This window comes from Callithrix jacchus, chromosome 12 (assembly GCF_049354715.1).
Source record: "Callithrix jacchus isolate 240 chromosome 12, calJac240_pri, whole genome shotgun sequence".
NCBI classification, from domain to species: domain Eukaryota; kingdom Metazoa; phylum Chordata; class Mammalia; order Primates; family Cebidae; genus Callithrix; species Callithrix jacchus.
In genome coordinates this window covers 79,441,385-79,464,297 of record NC_133513.1, presented here as the reverse complement: position 1 = coordinate 79,464,297, position 22,913 = coordinate 79,441,385, and the positions used below count along the sequence as shown (strand labels likewise).

The 22,913-nt window shown below is 37.0% G+C and overlaps 1 protein-coding gene across 4 annotated transcripts in view; it reads right to left on the bottom strand.

Annotated features, from left to right (window-relative positions):
• A1CF (APOBEC1 complementation factor) overlaps positions 1-22,913 on the bottom strand; it is an 82,094-nt gene that overhangs the window by 24,260 nt on the left and 34,921 nt on the right. For all 4 annotated transcript variants that reach the window (XM_078344013.1, XM_002756358.7, XM_017963435.4 and 1 more), the window contains 4 exons: positions 18,328-18,462; positions 15,920-16,050; positions 10,616-10,854; positions 2,791-2,955 (listed from right to left, as the gene is read on the bottom strand). In XM_078344013.1, the coding sequence (XP_078200139.1) occupies positions 2,791-2,955; positions 10,616-10,854; positions 15,920-16,032 (517 nt within the window). In that variant the 5' untranslated portion in view covers positions 16,033-16,050; positions 18,328-18,462. The remainder of the gene's footprint in view (positions 1-2,790; positions 2,956-10,615; positions 10,855-15,919; positions 16,051-18,327; positions 18,463-22,913) is intronic.

Here is a 22,913-nt window from a genome sequence, read left to right as displayed (position 1 = left end):
AAGAACAAACCATCTTCAGCCAATTTTTGTTCTAATTATCATTTGCATCTCTGAGTGTCAATATAGTATTATTCAAGTTAATTATGGTTAAAATGATACATGGTCAAATATTTTGAGGAAATATGCAGGTTCCTCTGAGCAACCTAAACTTGAAATGGAATTTTTAAAGAGCAGTTTTCCTGTTTCTTTCCACAATTTTTTCTAGGTAAGTATAGCCTTGGCACAGTACATACTTTCCAAGATAAAATGAACTAGTTAGCTCTGACTTTTCCCTCTCAAGGCAGCAGATGTCTGCTAGTTGTTCACCTTCTGCAATTCATATTTATTTTTGCAGAGGGCTAGGAAGAACAAGCCACACATCATTACATAGCCCTGAGAGTTGTGCCACCAGCTGCAGACTGTGCCCTGAAATCGCATGGACACATTGTAGTCCCAAGAGGAAAGAGAGAGCGAGAGAGAGAGTGAGAGAGCAAGAGACTGAGAGAGAGAGAGATGATGTTCATTATTTTCATGATAGTTAGTAGGATCTGGGCACACATGTCTCTTCAATATATCCCAATACACAGACTGGGAAAACCGAAGCTGATAACCAGGGACTAGGAAAGAAAGCAGCCTTTTAGTAGTTTCTCATTCTAGCCCTTTGCAAAAAAAAAGGTGCTGTTTTAATTAGTTAAAAATAAGAAGTATCATTCAATTTAGTTAAAAATAAGAAGTATCATTTAGTTAGTTAAAAATAAGAAGTATCTGGGAAGGTAGAAAGTCAACATGGAATGAGGGAGGATAGTGGGTAATATTTATACACACACATATTGGTTCCTATGCCTACAACTGCATCAACATTCAGACCTCAGCTTATATGTCACTTCCAAACACAAGTCATCTCTGCACTCCAATAGTAGCCTGTCTAAGCTGTGATTTTTCTGGATTTCTTAAACTTTTTCCACGCATATATCATAGCTGTTGGTTCCTTCCACAGTGCCTCACACATAGGAGCTACTGAAGGAAAGACAGTTGAATAAATGAGTGAGTGAATGGAATAAGGTTGGGCATGAGAGTATTAAAGTTGTTAAGAACATGCCCTTTACCAGACCTGGGTTCAAATTCAGGATCTGCCACCTGCTAGCTGTGGGGCCCTGGGCAAACTACTTAACTGCTCTGGGTCCTGGTTTTCTTATCTAGAAAGTAATGGAACAAATACAGCAACCTGCATTATAGAGTTGTGATGAATCAATGACACATGCTGTGAAAGTGCCCACTGCAATTCCTGGCACACAGTGAAGTGGTCCATCATTCACAGTTTCTAGTTTAGTCGTGGATTCACAGCTGTTGGTGTGGAGTCGCACTATTACACTAATATTTCAGGGAAGGCATTGTTCCTGAGGCTGGAGAATGATCTTTGGTGAATCTTTCAAAATGGAGCAGTCACATCCTTACTGAATACCTTTAGAGCAAATCATCAGCTGATCATTCTGTTGTATTTGAAATAGCATCCAGAGTTGGAAACAGACAATGCGAGTATGTGCAAGCAAATATTCTCAGGCAGCTTTAACATGTGGCACCATGACCCATGCTTATTAACAACCTAGGGAATTTGTCAGGAGACTGGGAAATACTCAGTTATAAAAGGGTATTACTACTATGATAACCCTAAGCCACGACATCCCAGAGTGTGTTTAGAGACACAGTAATCCTCCAAGATGATCTGCCGAAAAAGAGCATCCATGTTTCAGAAATTTGAAAAATGAAGCTTTCTGTATCTCTTCTTGGAGAATTTCAAAGCCTGTTAGAAGGCTAAAGACTTTAATAAGTTTGATAATGAAGAAGTTAATTTAATTTTGCAGAATATGGTGTTGACAAGCTGATTTGACCATGGAGCCCTTTTATCAGTAACATCTACTAAAAGACCATAGAATTAATGTTCTGAACTGGGTTTGGGAAATGGTGATTTGGACATTGTTTCTTGAAATGCTCTACCCTTCTCAGCATTGTAGATCCTATATGGAGAAGAAAGAGATGGGGAGTCAATCTGATGGCTTAGAATTGATACTGAAAAATATTGACAAGATGAGTATCAACTAATAATCCCCTTCCACCTTCCCTCTATTCCTTTCTTTTCTTCTTCACTTAAAGCAGTTTTCTAGGATTGCCACCTTTTTATTTATGTCACAAGCATATTCCATTAGGCCAGTGGTTCTAAACTGGGGGCAGTTTTGCCCACCCATGGGGTATACTTTTCAAAGTCTGAAGATATTTTTGGTTGTTGCATCTTGGAGGTTGCTACTCGCATCTAACAGGGATGAGCCTGAGATGCTGCTAAACATTCTACAATCCACTGGACATACCCTCACAACCAAGAATGATCTGCCTCAAAATATCAATAGTGTTAAGGCTGAGAAACCCTGCATCAGACCTACAGTTATGTCTTGCATTAATTATTATAGTAAATATTTATTGGGCAATCATTGTCCCCTAGGCCCAGAAACTAAATGTCTGAGGACAGAGGAAATGATAAGAGGTGGGAAAAACTCATGAAATTTATAGTTTAGTGAAGAAAATGTGTATTCATTAAATAATCACACAGATAACTATACCATTATAATATTGATAAATGTTATGGGACCATATGGTTGATTTTTTAATCCAAAGTTAGGAATCTAGTTTGAAAGGTGTGCATGCAATTATGAGATGAGCTAAATAAAAGCATTTCTATTTGAAGTTATGGGATGTCATCACAAGTATAGGTGTTTTTAAAAAATGTTTTGAAAAGATAATCTTATATATATGTCCTACCTGGTTTGATATTGTTGAATTCCTTTTCAATCATCTCCTCAGAGGTAGACAGCATGAGATTTCTTACATATAGGATTTTCACTGAAGACATTGTATCTTCATCAACTTCTACTTCTGGCTCTGCCCAGTCTACTGCAATAGGATGTCCCCATAACTGAATTCTTCCTGTTGAAAATGATTACAATTATGATTAATTATATAGAAATCAGGACAATATCATCTCAGTTTATACTGATGGTCTTTTAAATTGACCTGACCCTTGAGGTCTTGAATGAGCAAGATGGCCATTAAAATTGGTGAGTACTGATCTTAAGAGACAGTCCAAATAAGAATAGTAGCTGACTAGAAGGGAGTCCTGTGTGACCAGTGGCTTGTTAAACTTTATATTGATTATAAAGGAACCAGGATTTGGTTTGAGGTTGAAGAGAAATAAGGCAATGAAGAGCACACTTGACTCTGAGAACAGTGCTCATTGGGTGGAGGTAGTCACTTAAGGTAAGATAGCAAAAGGGAGAAAGAAAAAGTATGAATTTAGGGCCTAGACAGAGTCTGACTCCACAGAACATTAAGAAGGTTACTAGGAAGAGTGTTTACTGCTCTTGGAATCTGTGTTGCTAACTATGCTGGGTACCACCATTGAGATGTTCAAAAAATGGTGCTTGGGCAAAGGTGGGTGGGGCTCAGCCATCCTTAGTTTATTCTCTGTCCCTTACACTTGGTCAAGGCTTAGAACAGCTGTGTTCCCTCTGAATCCTCTTTTACAACATGAATAAATTGGGAATCTGGAGACATTTTTTAAAAATCCGAATTAAGAAGACAGATGATGAACAATGAAGTGTCTATGATGAGAAATTTAACTCTTCTGAAAAGGGTAGTTGTTCTCCATGGCTACATATATTTTTGTATTCCTATAAATACAATTTATTGAGTGTCTTGTACTATACCATGTGTTTCCAACTCATGTGCCATCTCAGTTCCTTCTCACAGTAACCCTGTGGGGAGGTGAATGACTCCCAATTTTACAGAATGGGAAATGAGCTATAGAGAGGATAACTTTCCCAGACCTGTTCTACTTAACCACCTCTCCCGTTTTTGTTTTTGGTTTGGTTTTGTTTTGTTTCTTGGTGACTCTGCTCCTGTACCCCTACACAGTGTAGATCCTGTCAAAGTGATGAGAGGAGGGTGAGAGCCAACCCAAGTTCTAAATTTGTTAGGAAATCTAGTTTGTTTTTCATTCATTGTTTGGGAATAAACTTTATCCTGTAAGCAATACAAATCTTGAAAGAACAAAATCAGGAATTCTCAGTATTGGTAAGGGTTTAGTTGTTTAATTATTACTCATGGGAAGCAATTATTTTCAATCAGAATGCATTGAAAAGCAGTCAGTGAAAGCATCTGTGGCAATGGCATTCTAAAACCCAAATGAAGAATAGGCATGTCTTAAGAGATAACAGACCCTAGAGAAGCTGGCTCCTGTTACTCTAGCTGTGACTATCTTGTTCTGTATTGCATCCCAGGGGATAGTTTTCCTCATTATTCTCTTCCCTTCCTCTTCTAGGCTTTACATAGATTTTTCATTTGTATTATCCCAAGATCCCCAAGGCTCCCAGTTAACTCTGGTTTTTGTAGCTCAGTGGTTCTCAGCCTTGGCCCCATAATAGATAAAGTTTAAAAAATAATGAAACCTGGATTCCACCCAATGATGTACTGGAGCTGGTTCCTATATACTTGCAAAAATAGATTATTAAATTTTTGCATTTTCACTTTCCAGCTTTATTAAGGTATAATTGATTAATCAAAATTGCCTCTATTTATGATATACAACATGATGTTTTGATATATGTATATATTGTAAAATGATTAAATGAAACTAATTAACATATCCATCATCTCACATACATTTTTTCAGTGGTGATAACATTTAAGATATACTCTCTTAGCAATTTTCAAGTATACAAATATGTTAACTATAGTCATATTATACAATAGATTTCCAGAAATTATTCATTTTAATGGAAACTTTGTATCATTTGACCAATATCTCCCCATACCTCTGCCCTCAGCCCTGGTAAACACCATTCTACACTTTGCTTATATGAATTCAACTTTTTAGGTTCCACATATAAATGAGGTCATGCCATATTTGTCTTTCTGTGCCTGGCTTATTTCACCTAATATAATGTTCTCCAGGTTCATTCATGTTGTTGCAAATGATAGAATTTTCTTCTATATAAACGCTGAATAGTATTTCATTGTAACTAATAAACGAGCTCAGTACAGCTGCAAAATACAAAACCAACATATATAAATAAGTAGCCTTTCTATACACTAATAACAATAAATCAAGAAAACTGAAAAAAATCAAGAAAACAATCTCATTTGTAATATCATCCCCCAAGAAAATACTTAGAAATAGATTTAACCAAGAAGATGAAAGATACATATAATTAAAAACTATAAAATATTGATAAAAAATTAAAGAAACCAATAAATGGAAAAATATCCTATGTTCATGGATTGGAGGCATTATTATTGTTAAAAGTTTCATGCTATCCAGAGCAATCTATAGCTTCAATAAAATCTTTATCAAAATTCCAGTGACATTTTTCATAGAAATAGAAGACAATACTAAAATTTGTATGGGACCACAAAGGATTCTAGCCAAAGCAATCTGAACAAAAAGAACAAAGCTGGGATGATCACACTACTTGATTTCAAAATATACTACAAAGCAATAGTAATCAAAATAGTATGACACTGGCATAAAAACAGATAAGACATTTATGCCAATGAAACAAAATAGAGTCCAGAAGTAAATCCACACATTTATGGTCAATTGTTCTTTGACAAAAGTGCCAAGAACACACAATGGGGAAGAAACAGCCTCTTTAACAAAATGGTGTAAGGAAAACTGGATATCCATATGCAGAAGAATGAAATGGGACTCTTATCTTACAACATACACAAAAGTCAAGTTAAAATGGAATAAAGACTTAAATGTAAGACCTGAAACTGTAAAACTACTGGAAAAAAAACATAAAGAAAAGTTTCTTGACATTGGTCTGGGCAATAATTTTTTGGCTATAACCCCCAAAGCACAGGCAACGAAAGGGAAAATACATGAATGGGATTGCATCAAACTAAAGTTTCTTCACAGCAAAGGAAAAAATCAGTGGAGTGCAGAGAGAACCCAAGGAATGGGAGAAAATATTACAAAGCATATATTCAGTAAGGAGTTAATATCCCAAATATATAAGGAACACAATCAATAGTAGTAAAACAAATAACCCAATTAAAAATGCACAAAAGGCTGGGCGCAGTGGCTCATGCCTGTAATCCCAGCACTTTGGGAGGCTGAGGTGGGCAGCTCACCTCCTGTCTCTACTAAAAATACAAAATTAGCTGGGCATGGTGGCGCATGCCTGTAACCCCAGCTACTTAGGAGGTTGAGGCAGGAGAATCACTTGAGCCTGGGAAGTGGAGGTTGCAGTGAGCCGAGATTGTGCCACTGCACTCTAGCCTGAGCAACAAGAACGAAATTTAATTTCAAATTTAAAAAAAATTGGCAAAGGATTTGAAAAGACATATCTCAAAAGAAGAAATGTAATGGCCAACAGGTATGTGAAAAAATGCTCAACAACCCTAATCATCAGGGAAATATAAATCAAAAGGAAAATGAGCTATCACCTCACAGCTGGTAGAATGGCCATTATCAAAAAGATCAAAGATAACAATGTTGGCCAGGATTTGGAGAAACAGGAATACTTGCACACTGTTGCTAGTGTAAGTTGGTACAGCCATTATAGAAAATAATATGCAGATTCTCCCAAGAAATAAAAATAGAGCTACCATAAGATCCTCCAATTGCTGTACTGGGTTTATGTTCCCCCCAAATGAAATCATTACGTTAAAGAGATATCTGTATTCCCATGTTTATTGAAGCATTATTCACAAACATCACAATATGGAATCATCCTAAATGTTCATGAACAGATAAATGAATAAAAAAAGCATCAGAATTTTGTGAGCCAATTGAAGTCACATTGGTAGCTTGAAATCAGCGACAGTGGGAGTGTTAATACAATGGAAGTTGGCAAATACTAAAATCAGGGCTTTTGGTTTTTTCCCCTGGGAGCTGGCTGTTAAAGATTTACCAGCTCATTACTGACCTCTGGACTGCCCCTCCCAATTCTGATATAAGTGGGCTGGATCTCAGGATTTTTAAAAATAGCTCAGTTAATTTTAAAATGCAGCCACAGATGAGTACTACTGCTCTAGCTTTATTCTTCTTAGCCTAGGACCATGAAGAGCTGCAAAGGGCTAAGGGAACAGAAATGAGAGGAGGTATAGGAAGCAGGGATTTCCACCAACATCCTTGTGAAGGCCCCTGGTAGAAATGAGTGTTACAGAATAATATGAGAACACGAGCTTGAAGTAAGACAAATTCAAATGTCAGAACAATGATCCTGGCTAGAAAACATATCCTTTCTATCATCAGTTTCCTTATCTATAGCCTACTATTGTTGTGAAGTAAAGAAAAGATGATGCAGATAAAAGACTTAATAACTTTTACATGATTCAACAATACGCTCTCCTTTTCATATTTTTTGCCTGTTTTTATATATGTATAGTTTTCTCAGAATATGCACTCTTTGAGTGCAATGGTTAGGTACTATTTTTTATTTTATTTTAGAATCTCTCATGTCATTCAGAAGGGAGCAATATATGTTCTAAATGCTTAATAAATATTTATCGACCGAGCGGTTCCCAGGTATTCCTATTTACATGCCATGAAGATGAATACCCAGTATCATTAGCTGATGGATTTAGCAGTGAATCACAAAATTTGACTGAAGAATAGAATCATCTGGAAAACTTAAAACACCAGTACCCCAACCTTATACCCCAGTGAAACAGATTCAATTGATTAGAAGCTAATATGGGTACTGATATTGTTTGAAAACATCAGGTAATTCCAATGTGCAGCCCAGGATGGAAAATCATTTAGTCAAATCATGGGTTTTCAAATGTGCCTGGGAGCTTGTTGTAAATGCAAATTACCTGGCCCCACACCAGACCTACTGAATCAAGAACTTTTGTGGTGGGATCTAGCAATCTGTGCCTTAACAAGTTCTCCAGGTGATGCTGATGCAGCCTGATATTGAGAATCACTGCCAGGAATTTCTTCAGCGCATTCTTAGAATGCCTTTCTGATCTCCGAGTGGGACACAGCAACTTTGTCCTGTAAAGAGCTCAATAAAGATGAGATTTCTCGAGGGGGAACTGCCACTGTTAAGAGGAGGTAAGTGGCTGAGGAGCAGTTACATCTCTTTTGACAACCATTGTCTCTCTGTCTCCAAGTCTGGGTCAATTAAGAAAGAAAAGTTTCTTGTGGTCTTCACTTAATCATTTTTCCTAACAGTCTCTGTGTTCTTTAAAACTGGGTTCTTCAGAGGGTTGGCAATTACAGAATTCCTTTGTTGTGTGTGAGTCTGCAGTGTGTTAACAGGTACAGTGATCCAAACGGGTGCTAGGTTTTGTTCTGAGATCTCATTAGAGGTGAAGGAGTTTGCTCTGGCTGGCTTACTCACCACTGTGCTTCATCTTGTTAGTTTGCGGATGAGTTAGTTGCTGACTAAAATCCAGCTGAGTGAAATCCACCTGAGACTGGCTCAAAGGGCCACAGGTAACGGGGTTTGCCTTGGATCATGGTGAATATGGGTAGTGGACGGGGAGGGGCGATAGCCTCCCTATGGTGTATCCTGGACAGAGAATCCACAAAGAAAAGTCAGGACTGTGGGTGGAAGCTTAATAAAGTGCTTGAGAATTTCTGAAGCTTATCTGATAGGCCCTGGCCAGCCTAGTCAGTTTGACTTACATAAAGGAGTTCCTTCAGTGGGGCAATGTGCCACTTTATTTGGAGAGATAGGGAAGCTTTGAGGAGGTTGAGCTTCTCCAGGAGTACCGGATTGTCTTGACCCTGGAAACTGTCTTTCACTTGTTTTGGACCCTCTTTCACTGTCCTGCTCCCCCACACCCAAAATGATTTCACATATCTGTTTTCACAGATAACAAACGCTTCCTGATTGAGGGAGAAAAGTGATTAATTCAGGCTGGAGTACCGGAGGCAGGTTTCTCCAGAAGGTGCTGGCTGAGCTGGGGCGAATGTCACAAGTGAAGGAGGGACAGGTACTCCTACTAGAGGATACAGCATTAGGAATAAAGGAGACAGATATAAGCATGACAATGTCTAGGTCATTGAGGTGTCTGTCTTGATAGAAGAAAGTTTTTATTCGGAAATAGAAGGTAGCAAACATGATCATAAAAGAACGGGGAATGAATAAAAGGTCTTGAATAACGGAATCACATATTTAGTTCTTATCTCATATGCAGCAAGGAGTTATGAATATTTTTGAACTGGCCAGTCAGTGACACCATTCATCCTACAGAGAGAGATTGAATTCCTACTATTTTGGAAACAAATCTGTTGGTAATGTTCAGGATGGAGTAGGCAGAGGATGGGGCACATGGAAAAGAAGGCAGAGCTGGGAGAATAATTAGATTTTGAAAAAACTGTGTAAGGCTTAGAACATGTTCGTTTAGACTTCATGGTGGCCTGATAACAGGATGGATACAAAAGACTTTTCAATGGTAGAGTTGTTGATGTTGAAGAAAAAAGAAGAGTTAAAGCAGATTGCAAAATATTATGTCCAGGTCACCAGGAGGTATGACCCCTGAGGAGTTTTAGTGAGTTTGTCTCTGAGCCTGTGACTTAGATGACTTGACTACTGGCCAGTGAAGAAGGACGAAGTTGTGAAAGATTCAACATTAAAAATATCTACCTCTTTAAAAGATGCAGCAATCTTTAAGAACTGTTGCCTTTTGTTTTCACTTTAAGCTGCCTTCCTGAAGATATTATTGAAAAATCTTCCCCAAGCTAGAAGCTGTCTCCCAATTTTGAAAATTTCTAGGAGGCTGATCTACTAGTGGTTTATTTTGAAGAGTGTGGATAAAGGCAACATAAATGTGGATGTCTTTGTTGTGGTTGTTTTGCTTGGAATTCTGGTGGCTCTCCCATAATTTTCATGAGAAAAGTTCATTCCAATGTGTTCAGTCCATCATTCTTGAAATCTTCTTATTTTAATATTCATTTTAAAACCTGCATAAGTTGTAGTTAATGTTTTAGAATGAGCCAAGAACTGTAAAAAATTGTCCTAAGTTGATGTGATGAAGGCGGCGTTGTGGTAGATGGGTCTTTTAAACTTAGAATTTGATAATTATTGACCAAATGGGATCTATCCTGTGTTGTAGTAACTAACAAATAAAGGGGCCTGTCTAAGGAGAGCTTTTATCTCTTTCCTCTCAAATTAGACAAATTATAAGACAACGGGGAGTCATAATGAAAGTATGTCACCTAGTTGTCATTGGGATAATGTATCACTTGAATTATTTCTACATTCTAATGGATAATATGCCCTATTTCTAATAAGCCTGATAACAAAATCTATACACAAAAGTAACTGTGATTGATATATTTCATTTTAAGAAGACTCTATTCATTATAGGATTGCTGTCATTTAAAGTTCTGGGTTTCTTCAGTGCATGTAAATTAGCCTCAGTGCACAGAATGAATATTTTTCAAAACCAAGTCTTTGAAAACTTCAGGGAATGGAATCAACTGTGAGATAGTAAAGAAGGTTAAAAAGTTTAAACTATAACATAATGAAAGTTAGAGAGCCAAAAAAAAAAATTAAAAATGCTGATTTTCTTTGCGGAGGCAGGCAGGATAGAGTGAAGTCCCATCTTTGAGGAGGGGATTGCTAACCTGGTAACAGTTTCCTCCTGGCCATGGCAGCCGCTCGATGACTTTCATACTCCACAAAGGCAAAGCCCCGGTTTTTGGTTTTATCTGCAGCGCTTGGGTAGACGATGACATCGACAACACCTTCAGTAACCTTTTTCATCTCTGATAAGATTTCTTCTCTCTTTTTGGTTTTTGGGATGCCCCCAACAAATAATCGGCAGTTGTCCACGCTGGCACAAACCCCTAAGAGACGCCCATTTCTGCAAAAGGAGCAGGGAGTTTTGGTTGATGAGAATCCTTGCAGGATTCAGGTTGAAAATGGTTGGCCCTGGACCAGATATGGCCTGCAGATGTGGGATGTTTGGTCTCCATTGTGTTGAAACCATTTTTGGAGAGTTGTGGTTTATTTTGCAAGCTTATTACATGTGTCAATATGTGCTCTACATCATTTGAAGCTGAGTAGCATCTACTTTCTTTAGGCTAGATGTAGATTCAAGAGTTGTAAGTCCTCACCACTCCCTAAAGCATCCCCAGCACTGAGGCCCCTACACCTAACCCAGGTTACTCAAGCCACCTGCCTGGTCCTGCAGTCACTTGAATTTGCAACACCCAACATTCCCTTTCTTCTGCAGCCAAAGAGAAAAGCTGTTCTGATGTGATCTCTGTTAAAAACAGTCTCTTGGGGCTAAGGCGGTTGGATCACGAGGTCAACAGATTGAGACCATCCTGGTCAACGTGGTGAAACCCCGTCTCTACTAAAAATTACAAAAAATTAGCTGGGCATGGTGGCACGTGCCTGTAATCCCAGCTACTCAGGAGGCTGAGGCAGGAGAATTGCCTGAACCCAGGAGGCGGAGGTTGCGGTGAGCCGAGATCGCGCCATTGCACTCAAGCCTGGGTAACAAGAGCGAAACTCCGTCTCAAAAAAAAAAAAAAAAAAGACAGTCTCTTATACTTCATCACATTTCTACATATTATCTTATCTGGCTCACACAAAGTGACTGTGAGATTGGCTGAGTAGATGTTATTTCCACTGACAGGTATACTTGAGACTCCAATAAATTAGAAGACTTACTTAAATTTTATAGATTTTAAGGAATGAAACCTAGCTCTGGGATTTCAGTCCCTGTTTCTTCCACTGTACAGAGTTGCTTCTTAGCAAGTTGAGGTATGTACACCTTCACTGGCAGAGTATACATTAATTAAACTATTCTGGAGAATATTTGGCAAAATGTATCAAGAGTCTTACATGTGCATAACCTTTTACCAAATAAAGTATCTTCTGGGAATACATCCCTGGAAAATAAAAATGAGCACGAGAACTTATGTTTGAGGATATTTATTACTGCTCTTTAAAATTGCCCCCAAATTAGAAATGAGCAAAATACTTCACAGTAAAAAACTGGTTTAATGCATCTCAACTGAGATGTTATTGGCTTTGGGATTAGACATTTTCTCATTGTATACTATAGTATGTTTATCATCTCTAGTTCTTGCTCTCTACATGCCAATAGTGACCAACTGGATCATTCAAAAATGTCTCCCCACCTTTCTAAATGTCCTGTTGGGTGGACAGTACTGCTCCTGGCTGAGAATCACTGGTAAACAAGATAGGCATTCATACTGCTGCATGCTCTGCAGCCATTAAAAAGAGTAATGTAGAAGAATGTTTATTGGTTTTAAAAAACAGTTCACACTATGCCGCTAGGTTTTAAAAAGCTATAAAATAAGTATAGGAGAAGGCCATTTTGATTAAAAATATATGGAAAAATCTGGAAAGACAATAAAATATCAACATAGTGGTTATTTTGGGGCAATGGCATTACAGAGAAATGGTTTTAACTTTTATTACTTCATGCTTTTTGATGTTTTCCATGTGTTACATATTCAGCTATATGACTTTTGTAATAACACTAAGTTATTAAAAATGGGTAAAGTATGCGTAGCAGAAACGATTCATTTGCCATGAATAAAATCTCTTGGCCAGGTGAGTGGATGATTGGTCTGATTTCCATGGAGCGAGTGGCTCTTGGTTGTGTGGCAGGTTTCTGACCAGGGTTAGGCCACTGTCCTAGCTTTTTCCTATGCTTTGCTGAGGAACCAAGGACCATGTGTCACATCTGGGACAGGTCCATGTCAGTCTAGGAAGAATTGTACCAGGAGTGTGGTTCTCATGGGGAGGGAAGTGTTGATAAAAATAATCTTCCAAGTTTTTCTTTTTAACTTTACTTAGAAAATACCAAAACGTTATTTTCCACAGTATTAATGTATTTAGAAATTATATTATTTTTGATAGTTAGGGGGCTGTTCATACATCAATTACCAGTAGGGGGAGCCTAAAATTCCATATTTTATTTTTAAAGGGTTGTGGTTTGTCAGGCACCTTTCCCGGAATTATTTAGAGACAAAGAACCATCTCCTCTCAAAAACTGAGGGCACAACTTTAATGTCTCTAGGAGCCAGACATTTAGATGATGATCAGTGAACATTTGATGAAGTAGAAGCTGATATGATGATATGTGGGAGAGAAATGACGGATAACAGCAAATTGAAGGTTTCTTCTCTGCAAAAAAAGTTCTCTCTCTGGCCAGACAGACCCAAGGCTGTCTAGGGGTGTTTAATCTGGCATGTCATATTCCATTTGTCCTACCCACTAATTTTTAAGGTAACACTCTGCTTTTACATTGCGTCTGGCATCTAACCTGTGCTTTGACTGGAATCCTGGCCAGTAACTTTCTCTTCCTAATTTCTTTGTCATATTTTTCCTTTCCTTTTCCCTTCTCCTTTTCCAACGTCACCATCATAGCCTTCTGCAAACGTTCATAGAGCACCTAGTATGTGTCAGCACTGAGATTTATGTACATTATCTCATTTATTTTTCAAAACACCGTATATTTTTATCTTTATTTTATAGACAAAGATGCTAAAGTTCACAGAGGATACTGTTAATTATCAGTGGCCATGGTGGACTGATTATATTCATTATTCATATCCTATCTATTGCCCAAAAGCATTTACAGGCCCTAATGGGTAACAATGTGTTAAGTAGGTACCCAAATCCAGTTGATTCCCTACGCAGCCAATTCTACATCCATCTCAACTCAAAGACCATTTAGGAAATAACGCTTACTGTTGGGATGTCCAGATTTCACGAAAGACCAAGGAATGGGGAAACCTTCCAATTCCTGAAATCATAGAACTGTAATACAGCATTTTGTAGCCCTTTCAAGGCACTTCAGTGTATGTTCTTTCATATGGTGAATGCTCAGAACACCTCTGTATTCAAGTGCCAATGATAAAAGTGATGATCAAAGAGGTCAAAGGATTTGTCCAAAGGAACCTGGGCTGGACCCCAGGTCTCCTGATGCCTACTGCAAACAATCCTCCATGCACCACACAAAGCTCTTGGGGTCCATGGAGGTACCTGTGGGAGGGGAACCACCTTTATGTTTTCTCCAAGACCCTCTTCTAGAATCTAACCTTGGAACTTAACTAGTAGTTGCCAAATCCGATTGATCTCCTGTGGCTAGGGAGCTTGTAACAAAAGGAACCAGTAGTTAATTGATTTACAGAAATGTAAGGATAATATATGACTCCTTTTGGGCCTATAGAAAGTGAGAAAAAAGTGATTATAGTAAATTTGCTCTTTCTGTATTCATCATATTTAAGATCCACCCATTTTAAGGCACAGTTTTGTTTCAGAAAGGGAATAGATGTTTAAAGGAAAACTGCATCTAGAATTGATAAACTGTGCTAAAATATAGTTTTAAAAAAATCATTTGCCAACTTATTACCGTGTTTCAAACACTGGGTTAAGCGCTGTAAAGTTGTTACAGTATCCCTGCAATAAACCTGTGAAATAGATAGTATCCCCATTTTATAGAGAGGAAATTGAGGCTGAGAGAGGTAAAGTTACTTGCTGGCACTCAAATGAAGCATGACTGACTCCAAAACTGTTGCTTTTTAACTGCAGTGCTAATCTTCCTCACACATGGCTCAGGGCTTCCTTTAAGAAAGAATTTATGACAGTTCTCTCTCCAAGTGAAGATTTTAGAAATCAGACAATTTTGTGATGTCAGTTCTGTTTCCAGTTTGTAAAAACTGGTTATTGGTTGCCCACAGTCAGTTGCATCCAGGAACTCTCCTCACGTTTCATGGTCTTAACTACTATCTATTTTAGCTGCCCTGCAAATTTATATTCCAATTATGACCTGTCTCCTGACTCCACTACAATGTAGTCACCTTCTCAATACCTCTCCTGGGATGTCCAGTGTGCATCTAAAATGTAAAGTGCCCCAAAGAGTCCTTCCTGTGCTATCCATTGCAATGGCACTAACAAGTTCACAGATACTTGGACCAAAATCTGAGGTTTCTTCCCTGAATTCTGAATTATCTCACAGTCTAAATCCAGAATCTAGCCAGTTTTGTGTACTCAATCTCCAAAATATATCCCAGATCTCACCCTTTCTTATCTTGTCCACCACTGACCCCCTCATCCAACTACCACCCTCTCTTGTTCAGATCTAGACAACTGTAGTAGCCTTCTAACTGGTGTCCTCTTTCAAACCTCACCTGCTATAGTACATTCTCCATCAAACAGCAGAGGGATGTTTTAAAAACTATAAATGTAATCAAAACTCTTTCCTCCCTTCTATTAGAAGAAAATTCAAATTCTTCACCACAGAGGATTCTGTATCTCATCTGTACTTTCTCACAGAGTGCACAGCTCTCCAACTGTATTGCTTTCAGTTCTCCTGTCTTTACACTTGCTGGCTGCATGGGCTTGCTCTCTGCTCCTCAAACATATCACATTTGTTTTCACTTTGGAAACTTTGCACTTGATGTGCTCTCCTTTCCTGAAATAACCTTCCCAAGATCCAATTGTCATGACTGGCTCTTTTCATTCAAGTCTCAGGTTAAGTTTCACTCTCCCAGAGAGTATTTTCTTAAATAACCCAAATTAGAGTAGCCACCTCCTCACACAACTTTATACCATCCTTTGATTTTTTCATACTATTTTAAGTAATCTTAGATATTTGCTCTGTGATTAGGAAATTATACCTTGATATATTCCCAATATTTTGAACAATGCCTAATATATAATTATAAAATAGGTAAATTATTGTTTTGTTTCTTTGAACACTCATAGAACTTAGATACTAAGTAAATATTTAGTCATATTTATTTTTACAAAAAACATACTAACCTGTTTTATTTCTGGCTTGGTTTCTTTTTTGGCATATACCATATTAGATAAACTTGACAGAAAAGCAGATATAGGTGCATTGTCTGTTTCACTTTTAATCTAGAAGAGGTAAAGCTTACCTAATTTCATAGTTATTAAGTTGCTTGATTGCATTCTTGGCTTCCAGTTTATTTGAGAATGTTACAAATGCATATCCTCTATTGTTGCCATTAAAATCCATCATCATTCTCATTTCATAAATTTTACCGATCTGTAAGTAATAGAAATAGAAAATCTATATTTGTACGTTTGTACTTCTGAATGTATGTGCTGATGCAGACACACACACACATACACACGCACACAAACACCACAAACACAGCGTTTTCTGAAGTTTGCCTCTTGCTAGTACTAATTGACATTTGCAATGTGGAACGGTTTGCATACTTTCATGTGGGGTCAGATCAGTCATCTGATGAATGAGAGAAGTCAAGTTAAATAAAATGTGTGCAAGTCACATTTCGGCCTGAGTTAATAGAATGTGTTTTTGTTAGAGCAAAGGACCTTTCACCACATAATTATCTGAAACATCTCAGAGACATGGAAACACATTTTATGATAAGTACAATTTCTTATACCTGTAATTCCAGCATTTTGGGAGGCCAAGGCAGGTGGATTGCTTGACCCTGGGGGTTTGAAACCAGTTTGGGCAAGATGGTGACACCCTGTGTCTACAAAAAATACAAAAATTAGCTAGCGTGGTGGTCCGTGCTTGTGTCCCAGCCACTTGGAAGGCTGAGGTGGGAGAATTGCTTGAGCCCAGGCAATTGAGGCTGCAGGGAGCCATAATTGTGCCACTGCAATCCAGCCTGGAAAACAGAGCAAGACACTGTCTCTAAAAAAAAAAAAAAGTATAATTTCTTGATGTATATGTCCATGTCCTCTAACTTGTCCTCTGAAATCTCCATAGTTTAATGTCCAGTTGGTCCTATTCTATCATTGACATTTAAAACAAAAACCAAGAATGCTCATTTGCCAAACTAACTTCTTAACTTCTTCAAAATACCACTTAGAAACCAGTATTTTGTGCTAAGGAAGGGAAGAAATGCTACAACATAGAATAAAAAGCTTAAAGCTTTCATTTTAAGAAATTTAAAGGCACAGATTTTATGTCAATTCAGATTTTATATTATGCAAACATGAAATAAGCCACCAAGTTACAACAAACATGTGCTAGTGATTGTTTAGATTTTACACGTCTCTCCAAATGTAACACTCACATTGCATTTCTTATCTAGATGTATACAGATAGCACTTTCCCTCAGCCATGACAATAAAATGGACACAGATATGTTTCAGGGGATGATCTGGGAGCCTTGTCAGTTTCTCAGTCTGCTGGCTGAATGTAAATCCTAGCCTAAATACTACTAACTCAGGGCCAGGGCCTCCAGAGCAGGATAGTACTCTACTGCCCTGGCTATCGTGACTCTACTTGCCCTTATGATACTCCCTTCTACCCCCATGACTGTCCTGCAGCAATCTAGACTGAGCAATTTACTATTGCTGGCTGCTGTAAGAAGGGTTGCCCAAATAAGTATGATGGGGCATGTCTCGAGAGAAGTGCCATTAAGCACATGCCTTTGTGATTGGTCACTTCTCAGCTCAGCCTTACGCTACCCCACCCCCAGTTCTTCAGTAATGAACATCTATTTTTTTTTTTTCTGGGCTCATTAGGAAATATTTGAGCATGTTTTATCTCTATGTTTCAGGTTTTCTTGATGCTCATTTTCAGATTCAGTAGATAAGATTCTTACAGAATTAAGTCCTCATTATTTGTCCTCTTGCCAAGAGGGATTGTATGTGTAAAATTAGGTGCAGTTCTGAATCTGAGGCTGTTATACATACACACAGACAAAACTGATTTTGTCATTTAGGTAGAGAGCTAAATTCTCATATTTACTAAAATTTTCAGGAATCTGATTGTTGCTAAAAAGTTCTTGGTAAATTATTAAAACTAAAATTTAAATTTGTGTTCTTCCTTTAATTGAAAAGCCATGTTCTTAATCTTCTTGATGCATTTAAGTAGATAAAAAATTTAAACTTGGAGGAGATTTCATTCTGGATTAAATGTACAGACACATGTTGAGTCATGATAAGCATATACATTCTTTTAAAGTGAAAATGTTGTACTTTATAAAACCATATTAAAATTTCAAGTTGGAAGAATATATAATTTTAGACAGGGTGTTGTAGTATTATTATAGATGGATAGACACATTGAGTTTGTAGTTAGATGGCAAAGATTGGGGAATAAGATATAGATTTCAAAGTCATTAGAAATTGTAGCAATTCAAGCTATCAGTAACAGGATAAGAGCTAAGTCAAAGCACTGATTATAAAGAGACAATCACTAGAAACTTTGTTCATAATTGAAGAATGGTAATTGGAATGAAAACAATCATTGACCAGGAAGGATGAGAATGAAGTGAAGAGAATAGGATTTTTCCCTTGAAAGATAATAAAAATTAAATGTTAAATTTGGACTCACTTTTTCACATAATGGTATAAGCTCATCTTCAAAAAGGTCTCGGGGAAGTTTTCCAATAAAAATTTCACAGCCCCTTTCAGGGGGTGCAGCATCCCAGCCAGGTGGAGGGCCACCATATTTTCTTTGTCCATTCTCCTGTAAGTCCAGGACAGGTGTGAAGGAGAGGAGAAAATGATAATGTCTTTAATTCAATTTCCTTGAATATTTTTCAAAATCACTTCACAATAAGGAATGTATTTATCATTGATAAATAATAATAGTTAAATGATTAAAGGAGAAAAATTGAAACCTTTTATATGAATTATAATACTAAACTCTTTGGCTCAGCAAGTTGCTCGAGATAAACATTGTAAAAACTTGTAAAGTGCTAGGCAAGTATAAGGTTTTTCTTTTTTAATTTCATTGAGGTAAGAACACTTAAGAGATCTATTTTCTTAACAAACTAAACAGTGAACAGAGCAGGGTAATTAGCATATCCATCATCTCAAACATTTATCATTTCTTTGTGTTGGCAATACAAGGAATAGCCTTTCTCTAGCTATTTAAAACTACATATTAATAACATATTATTGTTAACTGTAGTCATCCTGCAGTGCTATAGAACACTACAATTTACTCTGGCTGAGGCAGAAGGATCCCTTGAGCCCAGGAGTTCATTAGTAACTTCTAAAACTAATATTTTAAGAAGTTTTATGCTATAAAATCATACATGTTGTGGAAAAAAACATAGTGATAGATAAGGTAAAAGAAAAATTCTCCAATGTAACACTCCTTGTAACTCTCCAATGTAACTACATCCTTAGATGTAGTTACTGGTAAAAAATTTCAGTCTGTCTTTTCGAGTATTTTTCTGTGTGTGTGTGTGTGTGTGTGTGTGTATATATACATTTTTTTTTTTTTTTGAGACAGAGTTTCGCTGTTGTTACCCAGATTGGAGTGCAATGGCACAATCTTGGCTCACTGCAACCTCCACCTCCTAAGTTCAAGCAATTCTCCTGCCTCAGTCTCCCGAGTGGCTGGGACTACAGGCGCTAACCACCATGCCCAGCTAATTTTTGTATTTTTAGTAGAGACGGGGTTTCACCTTGTTGACCAGGATGGTCTTGATCTTTTTCTATGTATATTTTTAAAAGACATGTTAGTTGTTTAAAGACACTGTTTTGTATGATAGTTGTTTTTTAAAATTGAAATAAAGCAGCTTGTGGTGTGCCTGTTAAATCTTCATATACATCAACTTGAGTTTTTCTCAATTATTTTCTAAGTGTTAGCACAAAGGCTCTTTGGATCACAGTATTTAATTGATGTCTGTGGTCCTGATTGCTTTTTTATTTCGAATAACTCATACTAAGTTTAATAATAACTTAATAAAATAATAATTTAATAAAAATAATAATTTTAAAAGATGTCATATGAGTCTTCTACTTTGCCTGGATTCTTTTTTTTGTTTCAAGCAACTGAATTTTTAAAAATCAAACTGAATATTTAAATTTTTGCCTAGAGAGTTCTTGTATATTTTTCTTACTCTAACATTCTTGTCTAGCAGCAAAACTTTGATATCACTGAGAGGTCTGAGAAATTGAATTCTTTATGCTTATAGAAAAAACCCAAAACATTGGTAACTTGGTGGTCTATATCTTAAACAAGAATTACCTTAAAAATGTGCAATTGACATTTTCAGAGACATTAATGGCTTTTATTCCTTTACTTATTTTCAAACAAATAGCTATTAGTAGTTACTATTTGCCAGATACTGCTCTATCATTACTTAATGTCATGGATTAAGGACTGTTAATATTCCATTTACATAAGGTGTCAAAGCCCAGATAAATTAAGTAATTTGCCAAGATCACATGGTTGGGAAGTGGAGAAGCCAGGATTTGAATCCAGGCAATCAGACACCAAAGTTCATCAGCTTAATTTTGCTCCTTTGATATATGAAAGCCATTTAGAACAGATGCATGCATTAAAATATTCCTTATTCATCCGGCATGGTGACTCATGCTTGTAATCCCAGCACTTTGGGAGGCTGAGGTGGGTAGATAGCTTGAGTCTAAGAGTTTGAGACCAGCCTGGCCAACATGGCGAAATCCCATCTTTACGAAAAATATAAAAATGAGCCAGACATGGTGGCACATGCCTGTAATCCCAGATAGCTGGGAGAAACACTTGAACCCAGGTGAGATTATGTCACTGTACTCCAGCCTGGGTGACAGAGCAAGACTCTGTCTCAAAAAAAAAATTACTCCTTATTTATGAAAAAATTTATCATGCCATTAAATAGCAAATTCCCTATTGCAATTTAAAATTATTTCAATTTCCAATCATTTTATTACAAAAAATATTTGGAAGAATGTATCTCATATTTCTAACCACAAAATCCAAAGTTCAAAACTTTTCAGTGCCAATATGATGCACTGAAATTTCCACAAGTAGAAAATCTCATACCTGACCTCATGTGATGGGTACCCAAAAGTATTAAAAGCATTGTATAAATTACCGTCAGGCTATGTGTATAAGGTATATATGAAATGTAAATGAGTTTCATGTTTATATTTTGGGTACCATTTCCAAGATATCTTTATTATGCATATGTGAAAATTCTAAAATTAAAAAAAATCTGAAATCTAAAATACTTCTGGTCCTAAGCAATTTGCATACCAGATACTCAACCTGAATTGCCAAATTACCATCTTCCTCCCTGGGCAAACTCTCCATCTGAGTGACAATGATTCTTCTGAGCCCATTTTTGCATATCTTTGATGTCTATAACATTCAACAGATTATTAGAATAAATTTGCTATACATTTGGTGGCATTTTTACCCTTGCAGTTGAGGACACCAAACTTTCATCCCATAAGAGTAAAGAGGTAATTCCAGACATTCTACATTGAAAAGCTTTGATAGTTTGAAATTAAATAGGCAACCAGCAGATGGACTTTTTAAAATTTATCTTTAACTTTCTTGTTTGCTATAATTGCTAAAAATGTCATCCAACTATTTTATGCATATCATGTGTATAGGAGGATTTATCTGCTTATGATCTGAAATAATTGACCAGGAAAGCATATTAATTATCTTTCTGTGTTTTCTATAAACACTTGAAAAAATTCCAAAGAATATTTTTTGAGACTGTAAAGAGATGCCCTGAAGTTCCCTCAGTGGGGGAGATTTGCTCTGTGAGCCACCCACCGGTCTTGGAATGCACCAGTAATGGAAGTCCAGACCAATTTAAGGCAGGCACTGGGCATTAGTCATGAGGTTAGAATAGCTGTCCATTACTCAGAAAGGACAGTTGGGCTCTGGGTTGCTAGTATGTCAGGCACTATTTTCATAGTGGAGGAGTTTAAAATAGATAAAGCCCAGTTATAACTGCTTTTTCCCCTCCTAGCTGACATCTTACTCAAGGGAAGCATTCTCTCCAGCAGCACGAATGTATTCATAGTTCAGACTAAAAGAATATAGATTGTTGTTTTTCATGAGACAGTGTTCATTAAACTCTGGAAACATTTACTTTCCTAATCAAAGACTTAGAAACCATTGTCTCTCTAGAGTCATATGCAAATAGGTGGAAAATCTTCAGCTATGTCAATGAACAGTTGAGGACACAATTCTAACTATAAATCCAGTGGCTTTAATTTAAATATTGGATGTTGAGTCTACTCAGTAACTCAGTTAATATGTCAAGAGTACTTGGAAATTTCCTCCTATCACAAATATTTCAAGTCCTTCATGATGGAGCCATAGGGTCTTCAAGAGATTATGTCTACCATCTTCTTGACCTTGGATAAAAACCACACAACCTTCTTCAATAAATGATTCTAAACAATAAGTCTTAGCATGAAGGTTGAATGAACTGAGTTAATGTTGGCCACTGAGCATTTGATCTTCTTATACAGCTGGGGAATCTGGGGAAAAATTGCCTTCTCTTCTAGAACTTAAAAATGGGAGATACTTGATTTTTCCAGCTTTCCCTGCAGGTGGGGCCATCACGGTTATTGGACAATCATGGTTTCCTTTACTAAAATTTAGTTCTGATGTAAAAATCACAAATGGTGCAAACTTTAGTGTTGAGTGTTCTGTGATGGTAGATAACATTTTCTTACCATGACAAATATGTGATGTGGTTTTGGGTATTGTTCTTAAAACTTACCCTTGAACTGTATTCTCCACATCTAAAGTTTCTGTGAACCAATTCCCTTTTAATAAACTCTTTTCTATTTAGCCAGTCAGAGTTAGCTTCTGTTACTTGCACATGATAGTAATGACAGCAGAAACAACAACTATCTCCAACTGAATCAGGTATTTTGCTGAGTGTTTTACATTCGTTTATTCTTCTCAACAAATCTATGAGTTGCTCTGGGTTGCCTTCATTTTATAGATAAGGAATCCAAGGCTTAGAATATGTCCAAATATATATAAGCATTAAACAGCAGAGACTAAATATGAAGATGCTTATAGTCACATTATCTTTCTTTCATTTTTACATTAACACAATACGCTAATTTTATAGATGAGGAAACTATGTCCAGAGATATATAAACACAATGGTTTAATTTGTTGTAGAAAACACTAGAATAAATGTTCTA